The 16,539-nt window shown below is 31.5% G+C and overlaps 2 protein-coding genes and 1 pseudogene across 2 annotated transcripts; 1 reads left to right on the top strand and 2 right to left on the bottom strand.

The window, feature by feature from the left end:
* Window positions 1-3,685: 3,685 nt before the first annotated feature.
* LOC142543366 (CASP-like protein 1E1) lies at window positions 3,686-6,499 on the top strand. Its single transcript, XM_075650583.1, has 2 exons — window positions 3,686-4,046; window positions 5,971-6,499. The coding sequence occupies exons 1-2, from the start codon at window positions 3,772-3,774 to the stop codon at window positions 6,305-6,307; spliced, it is 612 nt and encodes a 203-aa protein (XP_075506698.1). The 5' UTR covers window positions 3,686-3,771; the 3' UTR covers window positions 6,308-6,499.
* Window positions 6,500-6,638: 139 nt separating this feature from the next.
* On the bottom strand, window positions 6,639-8,006 carry LOC142541685 (mogroside IIIx synthase-like; annotated as a pseudogene).
* Window positions 8,007-13,088: 5,082 nt separating this feature from the next.
* On the bottom strand, window positions 13,089-14,669 carry LOC142541684 (mogroside IIIx synthase-like). Its single transcript, XM_075648157.1, has one exon. It carries the CDS (start codon window positions 14,605-14,607, stop codon window positions 13,255-13,257), a length of 1,353 nt encoding a protein of 450 aa, XP_075504272.1. The 5' UTR covers window positions 14,608-14,669; the 3' UTR covers window positions 13,089-13,254.
* Between the last annotated feature and the right edge of the window lie 1,870 nt (window positions 14,670-16,539).

Below are 16,539 nucleotides of genomic sequence, written 5' to 3'. Positions count from 1 at the left end.
CATTCATTGTAATTAAATTAAGTATTCTTATTATTATACAATTAATATTATAATAAGTATTCGAATAAAAAAATTACTTCATGCAATTAATATATAAGTAAAAAAAAAATTAGGTGAGGCAATTAATATATAAGTATTAATATTATATTATAATTATAATTATACAAGTATTAAAATAATTATTATTATACAATAAAGTATTAAAATAATTATTATTATACAATAAATATTATAATTATTCCAATAATATAAATTATATTACAACTGATTCTAATAATAAAATTAATACAGAGTTATAATTTATAATTTTTGTAAATAAATTAAGTATAGTTATTATTATTACTTAAAACTAAAATTGCAACTTAGTTAAATAAAGCTATAAATTGACCAACAACAATACCAGAGCAGTAAGGTTTTTCCCTCGACAAAACCATAGCAATATTTACATATTTTACCGAAAAATTTGTTGGTACTAAATTGGTATTATTCAAGTGTTGTCAAAGTTTTATTTTCAATGATTTTTTTCTTCTAGCTAATAATTAGAATAGAAAGATTGACAGTCTTTTTTTCCCCAAATATTGTGCTTCTAAGTTCTACGTTGTGAAATTTAGCAATATATCCCTTCTCTGCTTAAATTTTTGTGTATAAATATATAACATAATCTAATTAACTTACCTTTAATTATATATGATCTACGTGGAATAATACTTATTTATAACATGTAATTCCAATAATATAATTTATAATTTTTGTAATAAAATTAAATATAGTTATTATTATTATTTTAAACTACTAAGATGCGGTCATAAAGTTCTCGGTATCACAAAAATTCTAAATTATAGTATTATAATTCCAATAAGACAATTAATAATAAAACTATTGTGATTACTTAAAACTACTATAATTAACTAACAATAATAAATATAATAAACAAAGATAATAACATTACCTCTTAATATTCTTAAAAAATGTCGAAAACTTACGCCAATGAATAAATAGAAAATTGTGAAGACCGGTGCTGGAAAAAGATGTGATCTGTGACCGAAAGAAAAAAAAACACAGAAAGAACTTGCTGAATGAATGTGAGGAGGAAGATTACCGAAATAAAAAAAATAAGGGAACTTGCTGAGCAGAGGAGTATGACCGAAAGAAAAAAAAAATTAAGTAGGAGAATGACCGAAATAAATAAAGTGAGGAGGAGTGCACGACCGGAAGAAAAAGAAATAGCAAGAGAAATTGCTGAATGAATGTGAGGAGTTCGGAGGTGTGTGCACTCATTTTAAAGAAGAGAGTAGCCACGGATTATTAGAATCCGTGGCTACGGGTTAATTTTTTAAAAAATTTAATTGAATCCGGAAATCTTTCTTCCGGATTGTAATATTTTCATAAACATCTCTATTTTGTTATATTTTAATGCATATTTTTTAAATTAATATTATTTTAAAAAAAACCCCAGTTATGCTTACCAAACACGAGTTCCCTTTCCTACCTCCTACTAGTAAGAGTTAACTAATTTGTTTGTTTTATTCAACTAAAAATAAAACAAAATAAAATCAAAATTAAAAAATAATAATAATTTAAAATTACAAATATTGCATATACATTAAAATTAATAATATTACTAAAAGAAAAATGGTTGATTAATACCAACACACCAATATAAACTAGTCACAGCATATGTTTAGGCAGGAAATGCAACCCATGGCATTAATTAAAAACATAACATGTTCACATTTTAATTAGGTTAGCATTACAAAACAAGATAAACATATTTCTTTTTTCCATCTAATTTCCAAAAGAGGAAATGTTGTATTACATATATAGTTTTGCTATCTTGTTCATCAATCGTGTCAATCTCTGTGTCCACCAATAAGGTGACAATCATATATTGAATATACAATTTTGATATGTTTCATCACATATAATAAGTGAGTGTCTTTTTATTAGTGGACACAGAGATGAACATGGTCGGTGACCAGCATATAAAAAATATACATATATAACATGCAACATTCCCCTTTTTGGATGTACAATTTGGATATGTTCCATCACATTCAATAGGTGAGTGACACATTAACGGTGTTTACATATGTATGTACGATGCGTGTGAAGCATGTCAACACACACACATATATATTGTGTTTCATTTCTCAAAATATCATTTCGATTTTAAAAATTTTAATTAGAGCAAATATAGGCATTTGAAAAGCAAGTTTTCTCCTAAAAATGGAAGAAGCAAGTTTTATCATGAATAGAAAATTTATCGGTCTGGGTTTTTAGCTATAAATGTAGTTAATATAAGATTTAAGGTACGAATTTAATAATTAAACAAATATCATATGATTACATTTTTCTAAAAGAATTTCAGCTACGGAACACAAATTTCCGGATTCTTAATTCTAAAATTGGCCTACAATTTTTTTTAATAATAAAAAAATTGGCAACTTGATTTGATTTTGAAGTTTCGGCGTAAAAAAACTAAAGGAAACAATTTCCACATTTAAATATTTTAATTAATATTAATTGTAACGCATGGTGAGAACAGACGAATGGTCAACTCATCGGACAACTCACAGAATCAACCCATCTGTCAAATAAATCTTCGAATATGGGTCAACAATTATTTAATTTAATATGATTATGCCCCATCCCTAACACCATTATTTGATTTTTCATTTCTTTTATTTTATATTATCTACTATATTAAAGTTTGGCACGTTGGCATGACATTTATTTTCTTGTTTTTTTTTGTTTTCACCCCGAATTTATATAATTACTATATTTACCCCAATTAAAGGGCCAAATTGATTAAGTTACAAAGAAAATTCGAAAAAATCAAAGACTGTACAAACACGCATACGCATACTATGTTACTGTACGTCTATTTTTTTCCCTTTAATTGTTAACGCGTACCAACGCGTTCCCATGCATTTAATTACTTTAGCCATTCCATATATTTTTATTCTTCACACCTTGGCCGACGAAATAATCAACTTAAATAATACATATTGAAAATTCGTGCATGATATTATATATATAGATGTAGGCAAAAATTTGTCTGATAAGATCTTACGAGTAGTATTTTGTGATACATATATCTTATTTGAGTCATCCATAAAAAATATTACTTTTTATTACGAATATCGGTATAGTTGACGTGTCTCACAGATAAAAATTCGTGAGATCATCTCACAAGAAACTTACTCTAAATCTACATAGAGTTATATTTGTATGATCGCTACTCCATGATTTCCTCTCTCAAATAATTATTTCTGACGCCGAGTCAGACAAATAATAACCAGTTAAGTTCCTTCATAATTTATTTTCGAGTTGATTTGCCAACTCATACAAATAATAGCCAGTTAATTTTTTTAAATATTTCGAGTAAATTTGACGTTATTTTCTTTCATCTTTCAACGGATTAATCATTAAAACTTTCACACGTTGAATTAACTAATAATTATTTAGAATAATCTAATCGTTCTGGCTAGCTAAACTTTCGATCGACTCGTCAAAGGTCGAAGGAATTTTATATTGCAGATACTTGGTTTCTGTCCCGTACGACTTATCTCTTTCCCGCAGTTTGATTTTGAAACAACTAACAAGTAAAGCCAAAAGTCGAAGAATCAAAATAGTCATATTTTCACACCTTTCCCCTATATAAACCCTTCCAAATCTTCTGGTTTTTCTCACATCTTTGCCCTCCTCAAACCCATTTCTTTCTATATACATTAAAATCTTCTAACAAAAAGAAAAGAAAAGAAAAGAAAAATGGAGTCCCAATACAAAGCAAGCAACAATGGAGGAGTGGAGAGCGGCGCAAACACAGCACATGGTAGAGAAAGTGAAGTGGCGGTGGCTAACAAGAGGAACTTAAGAGGTTGGGACTTTGTTCTGCGGCTTCTGGCTCTGGTTCTCTGCCTGACGGCGGCGATTGTTTTGGGGGTTGACAAGCAGACGACTACGATGCCGGTCTCTTTGGTTCCTACGCTGCCGCCGGTGAATGTCCCCGTCACCGCTAAATTTCACTACTTGTCTGCCTTCACGTAAGTAATATATATACATATTTATTTATTTATTTATGAAACGTAAGTGTATCATTTTATTCTCTCGTGCTTTATGGTATTAGACAGGCTGAAATTTTTTATATATTAGTTTTAGAAAATTTGGATTAATATGATGTTAATTTGATAATTCAATTTAAAATATTAAAAAATTTGAAAATTTAAAATTTAAGTAAGATGGTCCAATTTTCTTGCCTCTGTCTGCATGGTGAGTTTAGGACAAAATTTCGAATTATTAGTATATTTGATTTTCAACCAAGAAAATTAAAAATCCAGTGTGTTAGAACCACACGAATAACATGGTCTATTGTTTTAAAACATGGTAACTAATTATCAAATTTGATTTTTTTAAGAAATGTTGTTTGCAAAAAATACATTTATGATTATTCGGCCAACTTTCTTTATTCTTTGAATAAGAATTCAAATTTATAAAATCAAGCCAAACACTATATATTTATGTCTTGGAATTTGAGCTTCTTCTAAGATTTTGTTAAATGGAATAATTTAGATTTGAAGCGATATCTGATAATTTGACTTACCCGTAACCCAATAAATGTTGGAGTTTGATTTCCTTTCTAAATTGAAAAGAATATCCACTGTATGTGAATATACAATAAGTTAATTAAAGGTGACGTGCTTAGAAGTAAAATACAAATAATCCAATCCATCTTCCAACATCAAATTAAATATAACTAATTTTTGAGTCATTGAAACCAATATTTCAATTCAGTTCTAGAAAGGATATTATATTTAAATCTACAAAAAAAACTCATATAAGACTGGTCAATTATATTGGACCAATTCTTAATGCGATCTGATTCATAAAAATATTAATTTTTGTATTTCAGGCATGTATCGGATCTACCCTCTCATTTAAATCGTATTATTTATGTTTTCGTTATTATGATTAATGATGTATTATTTTTTAAATTGATTATATTTTTTAGAAATAATGTTCTAAAAATTGAATGACAGCTTTAAATTTTTTGAATTTTCTTTGCAATGGAATCCAAAAAATAACCTATTTGATCGAACTCACGATAAATATGTAAAATTTTTTTTTTAATTTTTAATTTTTTTTTGGAAATGCATCTATATATAGTAAATGCTTGGCCAAATAGATTCACTCTCCATAGAGTTCTAACAACCAACCAACAACTGTGTACACTTGCGGTATTAAATGTGATGTAAATTTAAAATAATTATAATAATAATTACTTTACATAAACAAATAGAAAAATTTAGATGTAATTGCAAAAAACGAAAGAGTGTGTCTTTTGTGAGACGGTCTTGCGAATCTTTATCTGTGAGACGAGTCAACCTTACAGATATTCACAATAAAAAAATGATATTTTTTCATGGATGACCCAAATAAGAGATCTGTCTCGCAAAATAGGACCCGTGAGATCGTCTATTACAAGTTTTTGCTAAACTGAAATTATTACTCCTTAAATTATACCCTATTTTTTTTTAATGTAGCATCTAGAATTTTTTGTCATGTATGGTCCTCACACCCATTAGTCTTTAGAAATTTATAGTAGTGTGCCAATTCAAACAATTCACTGCCTACCCCATTACTTTTCATTTATGTAGTTTGACTAAGATTTTTGAAATTTCATATCTTTAAAGAAAGTTTTGACTTATTTAGAGTAGGGAGGGAGACAGCGACAAACCGTTGTGGATTCCCATCTTCCATAAATTACCTTTTTATCACTTTCATGGAATATGAGATTTTGTCGTAAACTTAAGATTTTGACGCTGGATGATGTACAAAGCCATCAACCTTTCATGATTTTTATATGTTATAATTATAATAAGAATGTTAAAAGATTTCACATCATAAAGTTTTAGCATTTTTATTTTATTGTCAAAATTGTAATAATTTTCTTTAATTGCTTCTTTCTAGGTTCCTTGTGGTGGCAAATGCTATAGCATGTGCATATGCTGCCATTTCATTACTCCTGGCATTGGCAAATAGGGGTGGGAAAAAGAGTGTTTCCCTTCTTGTTATGATTCTTGACCTAGCAATGGTGGCACTACTTTTCTCCGCCGTCGGAGCCTCCCTCGCCGTTGGCCTTATCGGCTACAAAGGAAACTCGCACGTTCGTTGGGACAAGGTGTGCAATGTGTTCGAAAGATTTTGTCATCAGGTGGCTGCCTCCGTAGCTCTCACCGGCGCGGGGGCGGGTGCATTCTTTCTGCTCGTGATCCTCATCCTGTTTAACTTGCACAAAAGATACTAAACATCACTGTCTTAGATCTTGGGCTTATGGTATAGTAAAAAGTGTGTGGATGCGTGTGTGAGTTTGTTGTTACTTTACACTTTATGTTACTTTATAATGTTTGAAATTGAAATTAATGTTTGAAAAAGATGATATTGTGAGTGTAACTTTTATCTGTTTTCAAGAGAAATGCGATGTTGATATTTGTGTTTATCTTAAAGTCATTTTGAACAAAGACATTCTTGTCGTAAAAGAGCAACATGACATAACATAAATTGCCGTAATAACCATAATATTTTGTAATACAAACTTAATTATACGTAGAAGATGTCCTTCCTATCAAAGTGAAAGAATCCCATGATCCTCTAACCATCTTATTTATGATAATCAAATTCCAAGTTTCTCTATGAGTACGTGTACTTTCATTATGCTCAAGCATCAATGAAGCTCTTATGGTGCATCCTTAATTAGTCTGTTGCTGATACTTGATGCAAACTTGCAAGAGCTGCTCTGCTGCTTCATTCATGGCCTCTTCTTCATTTTTCATCTTCTCACTCAACTCCATAGACCTGCACCTCAACTCTTAGCTGCTCGTCTCCACGATAACCTTTTTTATTGCATTCGCAAACTCATCTCTCCCGAAATTTCCAACCTCATCTCTTGCAACCTCAAAGGTACCGCTATAACTGGTACGCCAAAATAAAGGCTTTCCATAGTAGAACTCATCCCACAGTGACTAACAAAAGCACCTACACTTTTGTGTGCCAAGATTTTTGCTTGTGGCGCCCATCCCTTCACAATTACACCCCTTTCTTTTACACTATCTAGAAACCCCTTCGGCGTTACCTCATCAATGCTCATCGCCTCTCCGACAGGAGCTCTTACCACCCATATGAAGTTAACATCACAAAGCTCCAACCCTTTTGCTATCTCCTCCATTTGTTGTTTAGACAAGTAGTTTTCACTGCCAAAAGAAATGAACACGGTTGAAAACCGGGGTTTCTTGCTTAGCCATTCCATGAGCTCCGAACAATTTTCATTACTGTCAGATTGTGTAATAAGAGGACCAACGGGTAAAATGTTTTTCTTGCACAAAACAGACAAATAATCCACATACTTCCCTTCAATTCCCTTGCATGTCTTCATCAAAACAACGCCATAAGATAGTGCAAAGTGGCCAAATAATGAATCTTTGTCATTCTCTACCAATAGCAGCCTGCACAGCCTTACTTTCATAATCTTTAAGGTACAGTGCCGGATATGGGTAAGTTGGCAGGAATGTTCATCGATGAGGCAACTTCCGCAGCCCACGGTTGAAAACCATCGTAAATCAGCAAATCCGGCTTCAGGTTGCTGATGATATCAGTGAAGCTGGAGATAGACATTTGAAAGGCCTTGGCATGAGATTTGGAGGGACGTTTCTCGTCGTGTGGAATTGCGGAGGAAGATCAGGGAATGATGGTAATTGGAGTTCAACTAGTTGGATTGAAGATCGTTCTGGAAACGAGTTTTTGATTGAATCCTGGTTGACGGCAGTAGAACAGAAGTATATGTGGAAGTTGTTGTTCGACAGATTCTTGGATAGTTCAAGATACGGAAATACATGGCCATGCGCAATCCATGGAAACACAAGGATACTGAGTTTCCTCTCATTCTTCTCCTCCATTAATGGGAACCTTTTGCTCTGTAACTCGAAGTCTAAACTTCGATCTGGTTTGGAGTTTATTTCGCATGCAAAATTAGACAATATTATACTATATAAACTCATGGCACGATTTATCCGATTTGGATCTTCTGTGTTGAAAATACAACACTTTATGTTGTACACTTTTTATACGAAATGTTCACATGATAATCTTGTAGACATCATAATATATGAGATAAATTTAAAAAGTTGTAAGAATAAACGAGATGATCATATGATCATCTCATGAAAATTGCACATCACTAAGTGCTGTGTTTTGAACACAGTAGATGATTTAAATCCCGATTTGTCTTGTAATAATTGGAAGGTTGGAGAAATCCAATATGATATTTAACACGTCATCTTATTTGAATTTCAAGTAAAATTAATTGAAATAGTTAAATCCATGATTTCAAATTCTTTGTTTTTTTTTTGTTTTTGTTTTTTTTTGGAAATTTGGAATAAGGAAGACGAAAACATTCCTTACATGGCAACTAATGCATGGCCATGTGCAAGGGAGACCTTCAATTGACATGTGTCTCACTATCCTTTCCTTCTCTCTCTTTCTTCTTTTTTCTTATTTATTCTTTTCTTAGGCTGCGTTTAGTTGGGATGATTAAATAATGAAATGATTAAGAGAGAACTGATAAAAAGAATGATTGAAGTAAATAAGGATAAAATAATATTATATTTGGTATGATTTTCTAAGATGTGATAAATACTAATCTTTTGATAAATTGACAAAATTGCCCTTCAAGTTATGTGGCGACGGTGGCTGGCCGGAAGCGGTGGCCGTGGCGTTCCGGCGATCGTCCGACGGTCGACAGGGGTGGGCGGCGGCGGTCGGCAGCGGCGGCGGTGGTCGGTGACGGTCGGGCGGCGGTCGGTGTAGGGAAGTGGAGGTGAGTTTGGATTTAGGATAATGGTAAAATTGGAAAAATAGGATGGATTAAGAGTGAGATAAATAATCATAGGGGTGAGGAGTGATTATTTTATCACAACTAATATAACCTAATCATTCATAGGAGGAATAAACTTGGTTAAATAATCACCTCTACCAAACATGTGATTAGGTGGGTTAAAAAAAATAAACCCACCTAATCACCCTTACCAAACACTCCCTTATCGTTTTCTTATTTTAATCTTTATCGATTTTGTCCTTTTTGTTTTAAGTTTTATCTTCCTTCGCTATATAATATTTTTCTTTCCCTAAGGGGTATGATAATTCCTATAAAATTGCATGTTTCGTGTATCGTTCTTTGAGAAAAAAGTATAATGTAAATTGATATGTTTGAGTCTTAGTTATATAACTTGTTTAAGTTTGATTTTATACAGTGGCTTGGATTATTTTTTTGTTTTGATCTTTTTTTGGCCCGAAAGCACCGAAGCCATCGAATATGATTTATTTGGGACTGATTTACTCCTACTTGGTACATATGGCGAGAACTAAATTCATATTACTCAAATTAATATTCATCTCGTCAAAAGAAAAGAAAAAATAAAGCAAAACGACACTCAATACTTCAAAATGAGAGGAAAAAAGTTTGTTCATGTATCCCATTATTTTTGTTTATGTATATTTAATATGTGTAATATAAGCTTTATTCTTGTCGCATGAGGCCACATAGGAGAATATCAATGCCAAATAAACAATAGCTTGTTGATTTAGAGGTTTCAGGTAATAAAATGACAAAAAACAAGTTATTGTAAAAAAACAAAATTTCGACAAGTTAAATGATTAATAAAAAAAACCAACTTACCGAACTAAAATGGCAATTTCCCCCTTCTTTTAACTGTTATACATTTACTTGGAGGAATGCAATCTTAGATGGTATTAATATTTTAAAAGTCGGTTGAAAAACATAAAACTCCAAATGATAATATTTGAAAATTACAAAGAAATTATAATTACTAATTAAAAAATTATTCTAACTCCTAGTTATAAATGCTATAATTATCCAAAAAAAGACTACATTAATTTTAGTGTTAAAATTGAGAATTGTAAACTTGGACATTTTAAATTTAATTTTTTTAATAAATTTATATAGATCATATGAAAAACTAATTTAAGTTATGCTTCCATTAGTTATGCTTAGACACCAGTTGAGCTCTGATACATCAGTTTTTCTTCGAGAAATCATTTGCACATAAATGATCAGTTCCTCATGAATTCAGTTAGAGTATGCTCTGTAAATTCCTTTTAAATAAGTAATAAATTGTTAATTAATCAAAATTTAATCGATCCAACATGATGGTCTCTTTAATCTGTTTAAGTACGTTGCATCCATGAGTTCTTTGATTGCATCATGCACTGTTGAATGCCGACGTAGCGCGTGAAATTACTGACATAACACTGAAAAATACTGATGTGATGTCGAATATTACTGACGTGTCCTATGACACATCGATACTCGGATAAAAAATGACTATAATAAATAAATAAATAAATAATAATAATAACATAATGATAAAATGAAATAATAACGGAATTATAATGATAGACTGAACCGATTGACCGACCTATGTGGAAATGCACAGAATTTACGGGGAACGAGAAGCACCGACCAAGTATGGGAGAAGTTTAGAAACCTTTATTGAGAATAAATACAATTTGAAAATTTATTCAAATTGTAAAAATAATTTCATTTGAAAAAGTTAATAATTAATTACCCATACATCTTCTTCGTTAACGCCTTAGGCTTAGGTAATTGTGCAAAAATATAAGAAAACACACAAAATTAATCAATCATATTAAAATCATTCTAAACATCATAGGGAAAAATATGATATTTTGAAAGTGATTTAATTTCTTTACGGGAAATGAGATGTTGATATTTGTGTTTATTATAAGGTTGTTTTATGGTTTAAAAATGATTCATTCTAATATTTTGTTTATTTGATCGCTACATAGTTATAATGTTAACACAAATATTCCTGCGATACGGTCTCACGAGTCAATTTTGTAAGACAAATATTTTGTTCAGGTCACCAATGGAAATATATCACTTTTTATTATAAATATAAGCATGGTTGACTCATCTCACGAATAAAGATATGTGGAACCGTCTCACAAAAGACTTACACGTTATGTTAATACTATAAGGCTCCGTTTGGTATATGTGATGAGATAAATAAATGATTAGTAATTAGAATGATTAAAAAATGAGATATATTGATTAATAGTATGGAGGGATAAATAACATAGTATTTGGTATGATTTTAAAATGATGGATTAATTTTGTAAATTTTATTGTAATGACCAAAATACCCTAAGTGCTAATTAAATATATATTCTTAAAATAATTGGATAGATAATTAAATATTTATAATTGTAATTTATATTTATTAAAATTAATTTAAATATATTTATTATAAATAAATTTTTAAATATGCATTTACTTTAATATTTAAAATAACAATAAATATTTTGAAGGTTAATGTTAAATAAAATTTAGTAATAATTATAATATTATTAATTTTTTAAAATAATTATAAATATTTTTAAAATAATTTGATAGATAATTAAATATTTATAATTATAATTTACATTTATTAAAATTAATTTAAATCAATAAAAAAATAAATTAGAATTTAATTAATATTATTTTCATAAAAAAATTAATTAACAAGATTAAAAATTTTAAAAAAATTAATTTAAGATAGATTTGCATTACAATTTATTTTCTTTAAAATGATTGAAAATAATAAAAATATCAGAAATTAATTTATAAAAATATATAAAAATTTTAATATTATATTAATTATTAAATTTTCACTAATTTTAATTTTCATATTATATTGAAGAAGACAATTCAAGGGTATTATAATCAATATACAATCTTATCATGATCACTATTCAAAAATTATACATTATCACACATTTGAGAAGGGATATTTAATCACACAAATAACATAAATAGTGCGGGCTTTCAATCATAATCAACATGCAGACTAAATAAAAAATGAACCAAACACGAGATAAGGGATGATTATTTAATAATCATTCCCTTATCATGGCTACCAAACATAAGGTGTGTTTCGTACAAGTGATTAGATAAATAAATGATTGATTATGTTATAGATAATAAGGTTGATACATTATTAATAAAAAATAATGTGATACTATTAAGATTGTTTGGTTCAACATTTTGAATATGTGATTAGCTTCAAAATATTACTAAATTTATTATTATGTCTTTACTAAGCTCACTTATTTGTTAAATAAGTTATTATAAATAATTTTTAATATTACACACACGTTTGTGTGTGTGTGTGTGTGTGTATATACTCCAAATTTTAAAAATTATTTTGACAATATTTTGTCATATATTCATGAAAAACATTCTTAGAGCTTGTTTTGATATGAAGAAGACTAAAATGTGTCATTTTGCAAAGTTTGGTCTTTGGTTCTTATTTGCTGAAATTAATAAAAGTAGAAAACCCGCCTCTTTCAATTGTCATCATTATGCACCTTCTTAATGTGTATATATATTGGCGTATTTGAGCTACCAGATTGATATTTCTTAACAAAATTATAGTCAAATGTGGTGGCTTCAACAGCCAAATCAAACTCTTTGTCAGAAGATTATGGTCAAATGTGGTGGTTTTTTAGTTCAAGCAAACTTATGATGATTACTGGAGCTGAGAAAACAAAGATGAAGAATCAATAGAGACGAGCAGTGATTGTAGATCGAGATTCAGCTGTAGATCGAGATTCTACCGCCGTTCTTTGATGTTGTAAAAGTGATTACAGAGGAGAAAAAATGTGATTTGATGAGTTTTGATACCATATCTCACTTGATTTCTCAGATTAACAATCAAATTATTATCCACAAATCAAATTGTTATCCACGAAATTGGATTTTAAACCGGATAAAAATGATTATTAAAATATCTTAAAATATCAGCCAAATATTGGATAAGTGTATGACTATTCATCTATCCTTATTTAATTCAATCAACCAAACTCGTTTTGCATGTAGTTTTCTTACATGACTAGCATGTTTTCTGCTTGTAATTTGTTCTATTGGAGCTTCATCCTCTCTACGTGTATGGATTCGCCGGAGTTTCCTGACAACAGAGAAGCATAATCTAAGAAGCTGCACCACCGACACACGCTTCATTGGAAACAAGACATTTTTGTCATAACAGAGGAACACTGGACATGACTTGATGTTCATGGCAATAATTGCTATAATGTACATGAAACTAACTTGCCCACAGAACAATGCTCATTCATCAATGAAAATATTGTGTTGCCTCGTGATAATACTAAGTATATAACCTATAATTTCCGTTGCTTATACTTCATGCAAATCTGCAAGAGCTGCTCTGCTGCTTCATTCATGGCATCTTCTTCTTCATTCTTCATCTTCTCACTCAATTCCATAGCCCTAAGCCTCAACTTTCCGCCACTCGGCTCCACGATAACCTTATGAATCGCCTTCACAATATCATCACCCGTGAACTTTCCATCTTCATCTCTTGCAACCTCAACACCAGCACCAGCCTCTACCACAAGCCTAGCATTCAAAGGCTGGTCGGATTTGAACGGTACGGCTATAACTGGTACGCCAAAATAAAAGCTTTCCGTTACGGAACTCATTCCACAGTGACTCACAAAAGCACTTACGCTTTTGTGTGCCAAGATTTTTGCTTGTGGCGCCCAGCCCTGCACAATAAGACCCCTATCATTAGTTCTATCAAGAAATCCCTTCGGCATGACCTCGTTAACGTTGATTGTCTCTCCAGCAGGACATCTTACAACCCATATGAAGTTAACATTAGAAAACTCCAACCCTTTCGCTATCTCCTCCATCTGATCTTTAGACAAATAGTTTTCACTGCCAAAAGAAATGAACAACGTTGACAACTTGGGTTTCCTACTTAGCCAATCGACAATCTCTGAATCATTCTCTTCATTGTAAGATTGTGTGATAAGAGGACCAACAGGTACCACTTTTTTCTTGCACAGAACAGACAAATAATCCACATACTTCCCTTCGATTCCCCTGCATGTCTTAATTAAAACAATGTCATTAGATAGTTTCAAGGGGCCAAACGAATAATCTTTGTCATCCTCATTTCTTTCTAGTTGACAACTTTCAGCCTGCAATGCCTTCCTTTCGTAGTCTTTGAGGTACACCGCCGGATAAGGGAAAGTTGAATCTTTGCATATGAACCCATGATAAGCAAATGAATATGTAGCCGCTCCTGTCGTGACAAAATGAACTGCAGGAATGTTCATCGATGAGGCAGCTTCCGCAGCCCACGGTTGAAAACCATCAAAAATCAGCAAATCCGGCTTCAGATTGCTGATGATATCAGTGAAGCTGGAGACAGACATTTGAAAGGCCTGAAAAAGCCTTGGCATGAGATTTGGGGGGACGTTTTTCGTTGTGTGGAAGTACGGAGGAAGATCAGGGAATGATGGTAATTGGAGTTCAACTAGTTTGATTGAAGATCGTTCTTGAAATGAGGTTTTGATCGAATCCAGGTTGATTGCTGTAGAACAGAAGTACATATGGAAGTTCTTGTTTGACAATTTCTTGGCTAGCTCAAGAAATGGGAAAACGTGGCCATGTGCAATCCATGGAAACATGAGGATACTGAACCTACTCTCGATTTTTGCCTCCATTAATGGGAAGTTTTTGGCTCTGTAAGTCAGAGGATCTAGACTTTGTCGTGGTCTTTGGTGTGGTTATCTCTTGTTTTCAGTTTTCTTCGTGATATTCGGATGAACATTGTACTTATCCACTCAGAACATGATAATTATATTGAATAAATAAATCACGATCCATCGTTCAAACCATGAAATGTCATGCGGTTAGTAATTATTAAGGAGAAGGTTGGACAAGTTGTCGGATTTAATATTTATTTAACACGTGCTGAATTTGATTTTCGAGTATAATTAATTAAAAATAAATGGAGTGAATATTAATAGAGGTAACTACATATTAATAAAATTATTAGACAACTATATACTTTTTATTTAAATATAATAATTTATTAATTATTTATAATTTTAAAAATAGAAAAGCCTGCACCGAATTTGGGCCAAAGGATTTGAGAAGGGTGCCCCATTGGAGCGGATATGCTACAATCAGCATCATTGGAGATGGTCTTAGGTTCTGAACGTCTTTTGTCGTTTTAGAAGGGAAAATAGGTTTTTTTGGTCTTGTTTTGGTCTACTAAATATTTATAGTTTGGTTTTTGTGAGAGTGCTAAAACGAAACTAAAATTTGGTGACGTTGCATATAAAATAGTGACTTCTCTGGTGTTACATCAACAATTAAATCAAAATAACCGCAAATTAAAAATTAGGTCACAATTTCACGAGTTAATGAACGAAAACTAAAAAATATAGGACACCTTGGTGCGCAAAAAAATTTACTTTCCCATATTAGAATGTATGGAATTTATATTTTGAAAAAAATTAAATCATATTAAAAAGAAATTCCTTGAAATGAGATGCGACTACTTGGGTTTAACATAAGGTTTTTTTATTTGATAATTAGTATTATTCTTGATGAGCATTGGTCCTGCTTCTTCTGGAAAAGCAACTGAAATATCACTGAACAAGAAGGATTCACAGGTGAAGAAGTATTTCGGAGTGGACTTGGAATCACCCTAAGGCATATTCAGTTAGTTGGGAGAGTTAAAGCCCGTCAAATTGAAGAAACTCAAAGCCCATGCGACAAATGACAAGCATATAATCTGGGTCCAGTAAACGTTAGGATGAATTTACCGTTGAATTTGTTGTAACTGAATTGCGAATTAGATTCCAGGTGTCAACGTCTTGAATTTTGAGTCCTCTGTACAAATCGGTTCTCAAATGTAAATGAAAGCATGGAAGAAATGATTCACACGAGTATTATTCTTACTCTTCATCTACTTTTCTAACTTGGTATCAGATCTGCCATAGCAAACACCAGCTCCAGTAGTGAATCCCTCATCCAAACCGAGGTTGCAACGACTGTCCCAAGCTTTCTGTTTATTAACCCAGCAAACCAGATTAATTCAGTTAAGCTGAGTGACGACAAATTTCTTTTATGGCATCTCCAAGTCATTGCTCAAATCCGTGGTTTGGGATTAGTAAATTTCATTCTTGCATACCCTCTTATCCCTCCCAATGTGATTTCTGAAAATAACAATGCCACTACTAGCTAGCAATCTTAAATTTATCAATTGGAATAGACAAGTTAAGCTCTTATTTTCCTTCCTCTTGTCATCTATGACAGAGACTGTTCAAAGCCAAATGATTGGATGTGCCACATCTTCTTAACTTTGGCTTTGGGTCTCACGCTTATTTGCTTCAAGGTCGAAGGCGAAGGTAATGCAATATAAACTACAGTTGCAGACTTTGAAGAAAGGAAATCAGAGCATGAAAGACTATTTGAGTAAAATGAAACACCTCATGGATACTTTAGCAGCGTTTGGTCATTCTATCAATGAGGATGATCAAATCCTGTATATTATCAGTGGCGTAGGCTTGGAATATGATTCTGTCGTCGTTCACGCATCAAGGGTTGATACTTTAGCATTATCAGAAGTTGCTGCTCTCCTTCTC

The sequence above is a fragment of the Primulina tabacum genome, chromosome 4, assembly GCF_025594145.1.
Source record: "Primulina tabacum isolate GXHZ01 chromosome 4, ASM2559414v2, whole genome shotgun sequence".
Classification (NCBI taxonomy): domain Eukaryota; kingdom Viridiplantae; phylum Streptophyta; class Magnoliopsida; order Lamiales; family Gesneriaceae; genus Primulina; species Primulina tabacum.
Note: the sequence above shows the minus strand (reverse complement) of the source record. Positions and strands in the feature narration are given on the sequence as shown.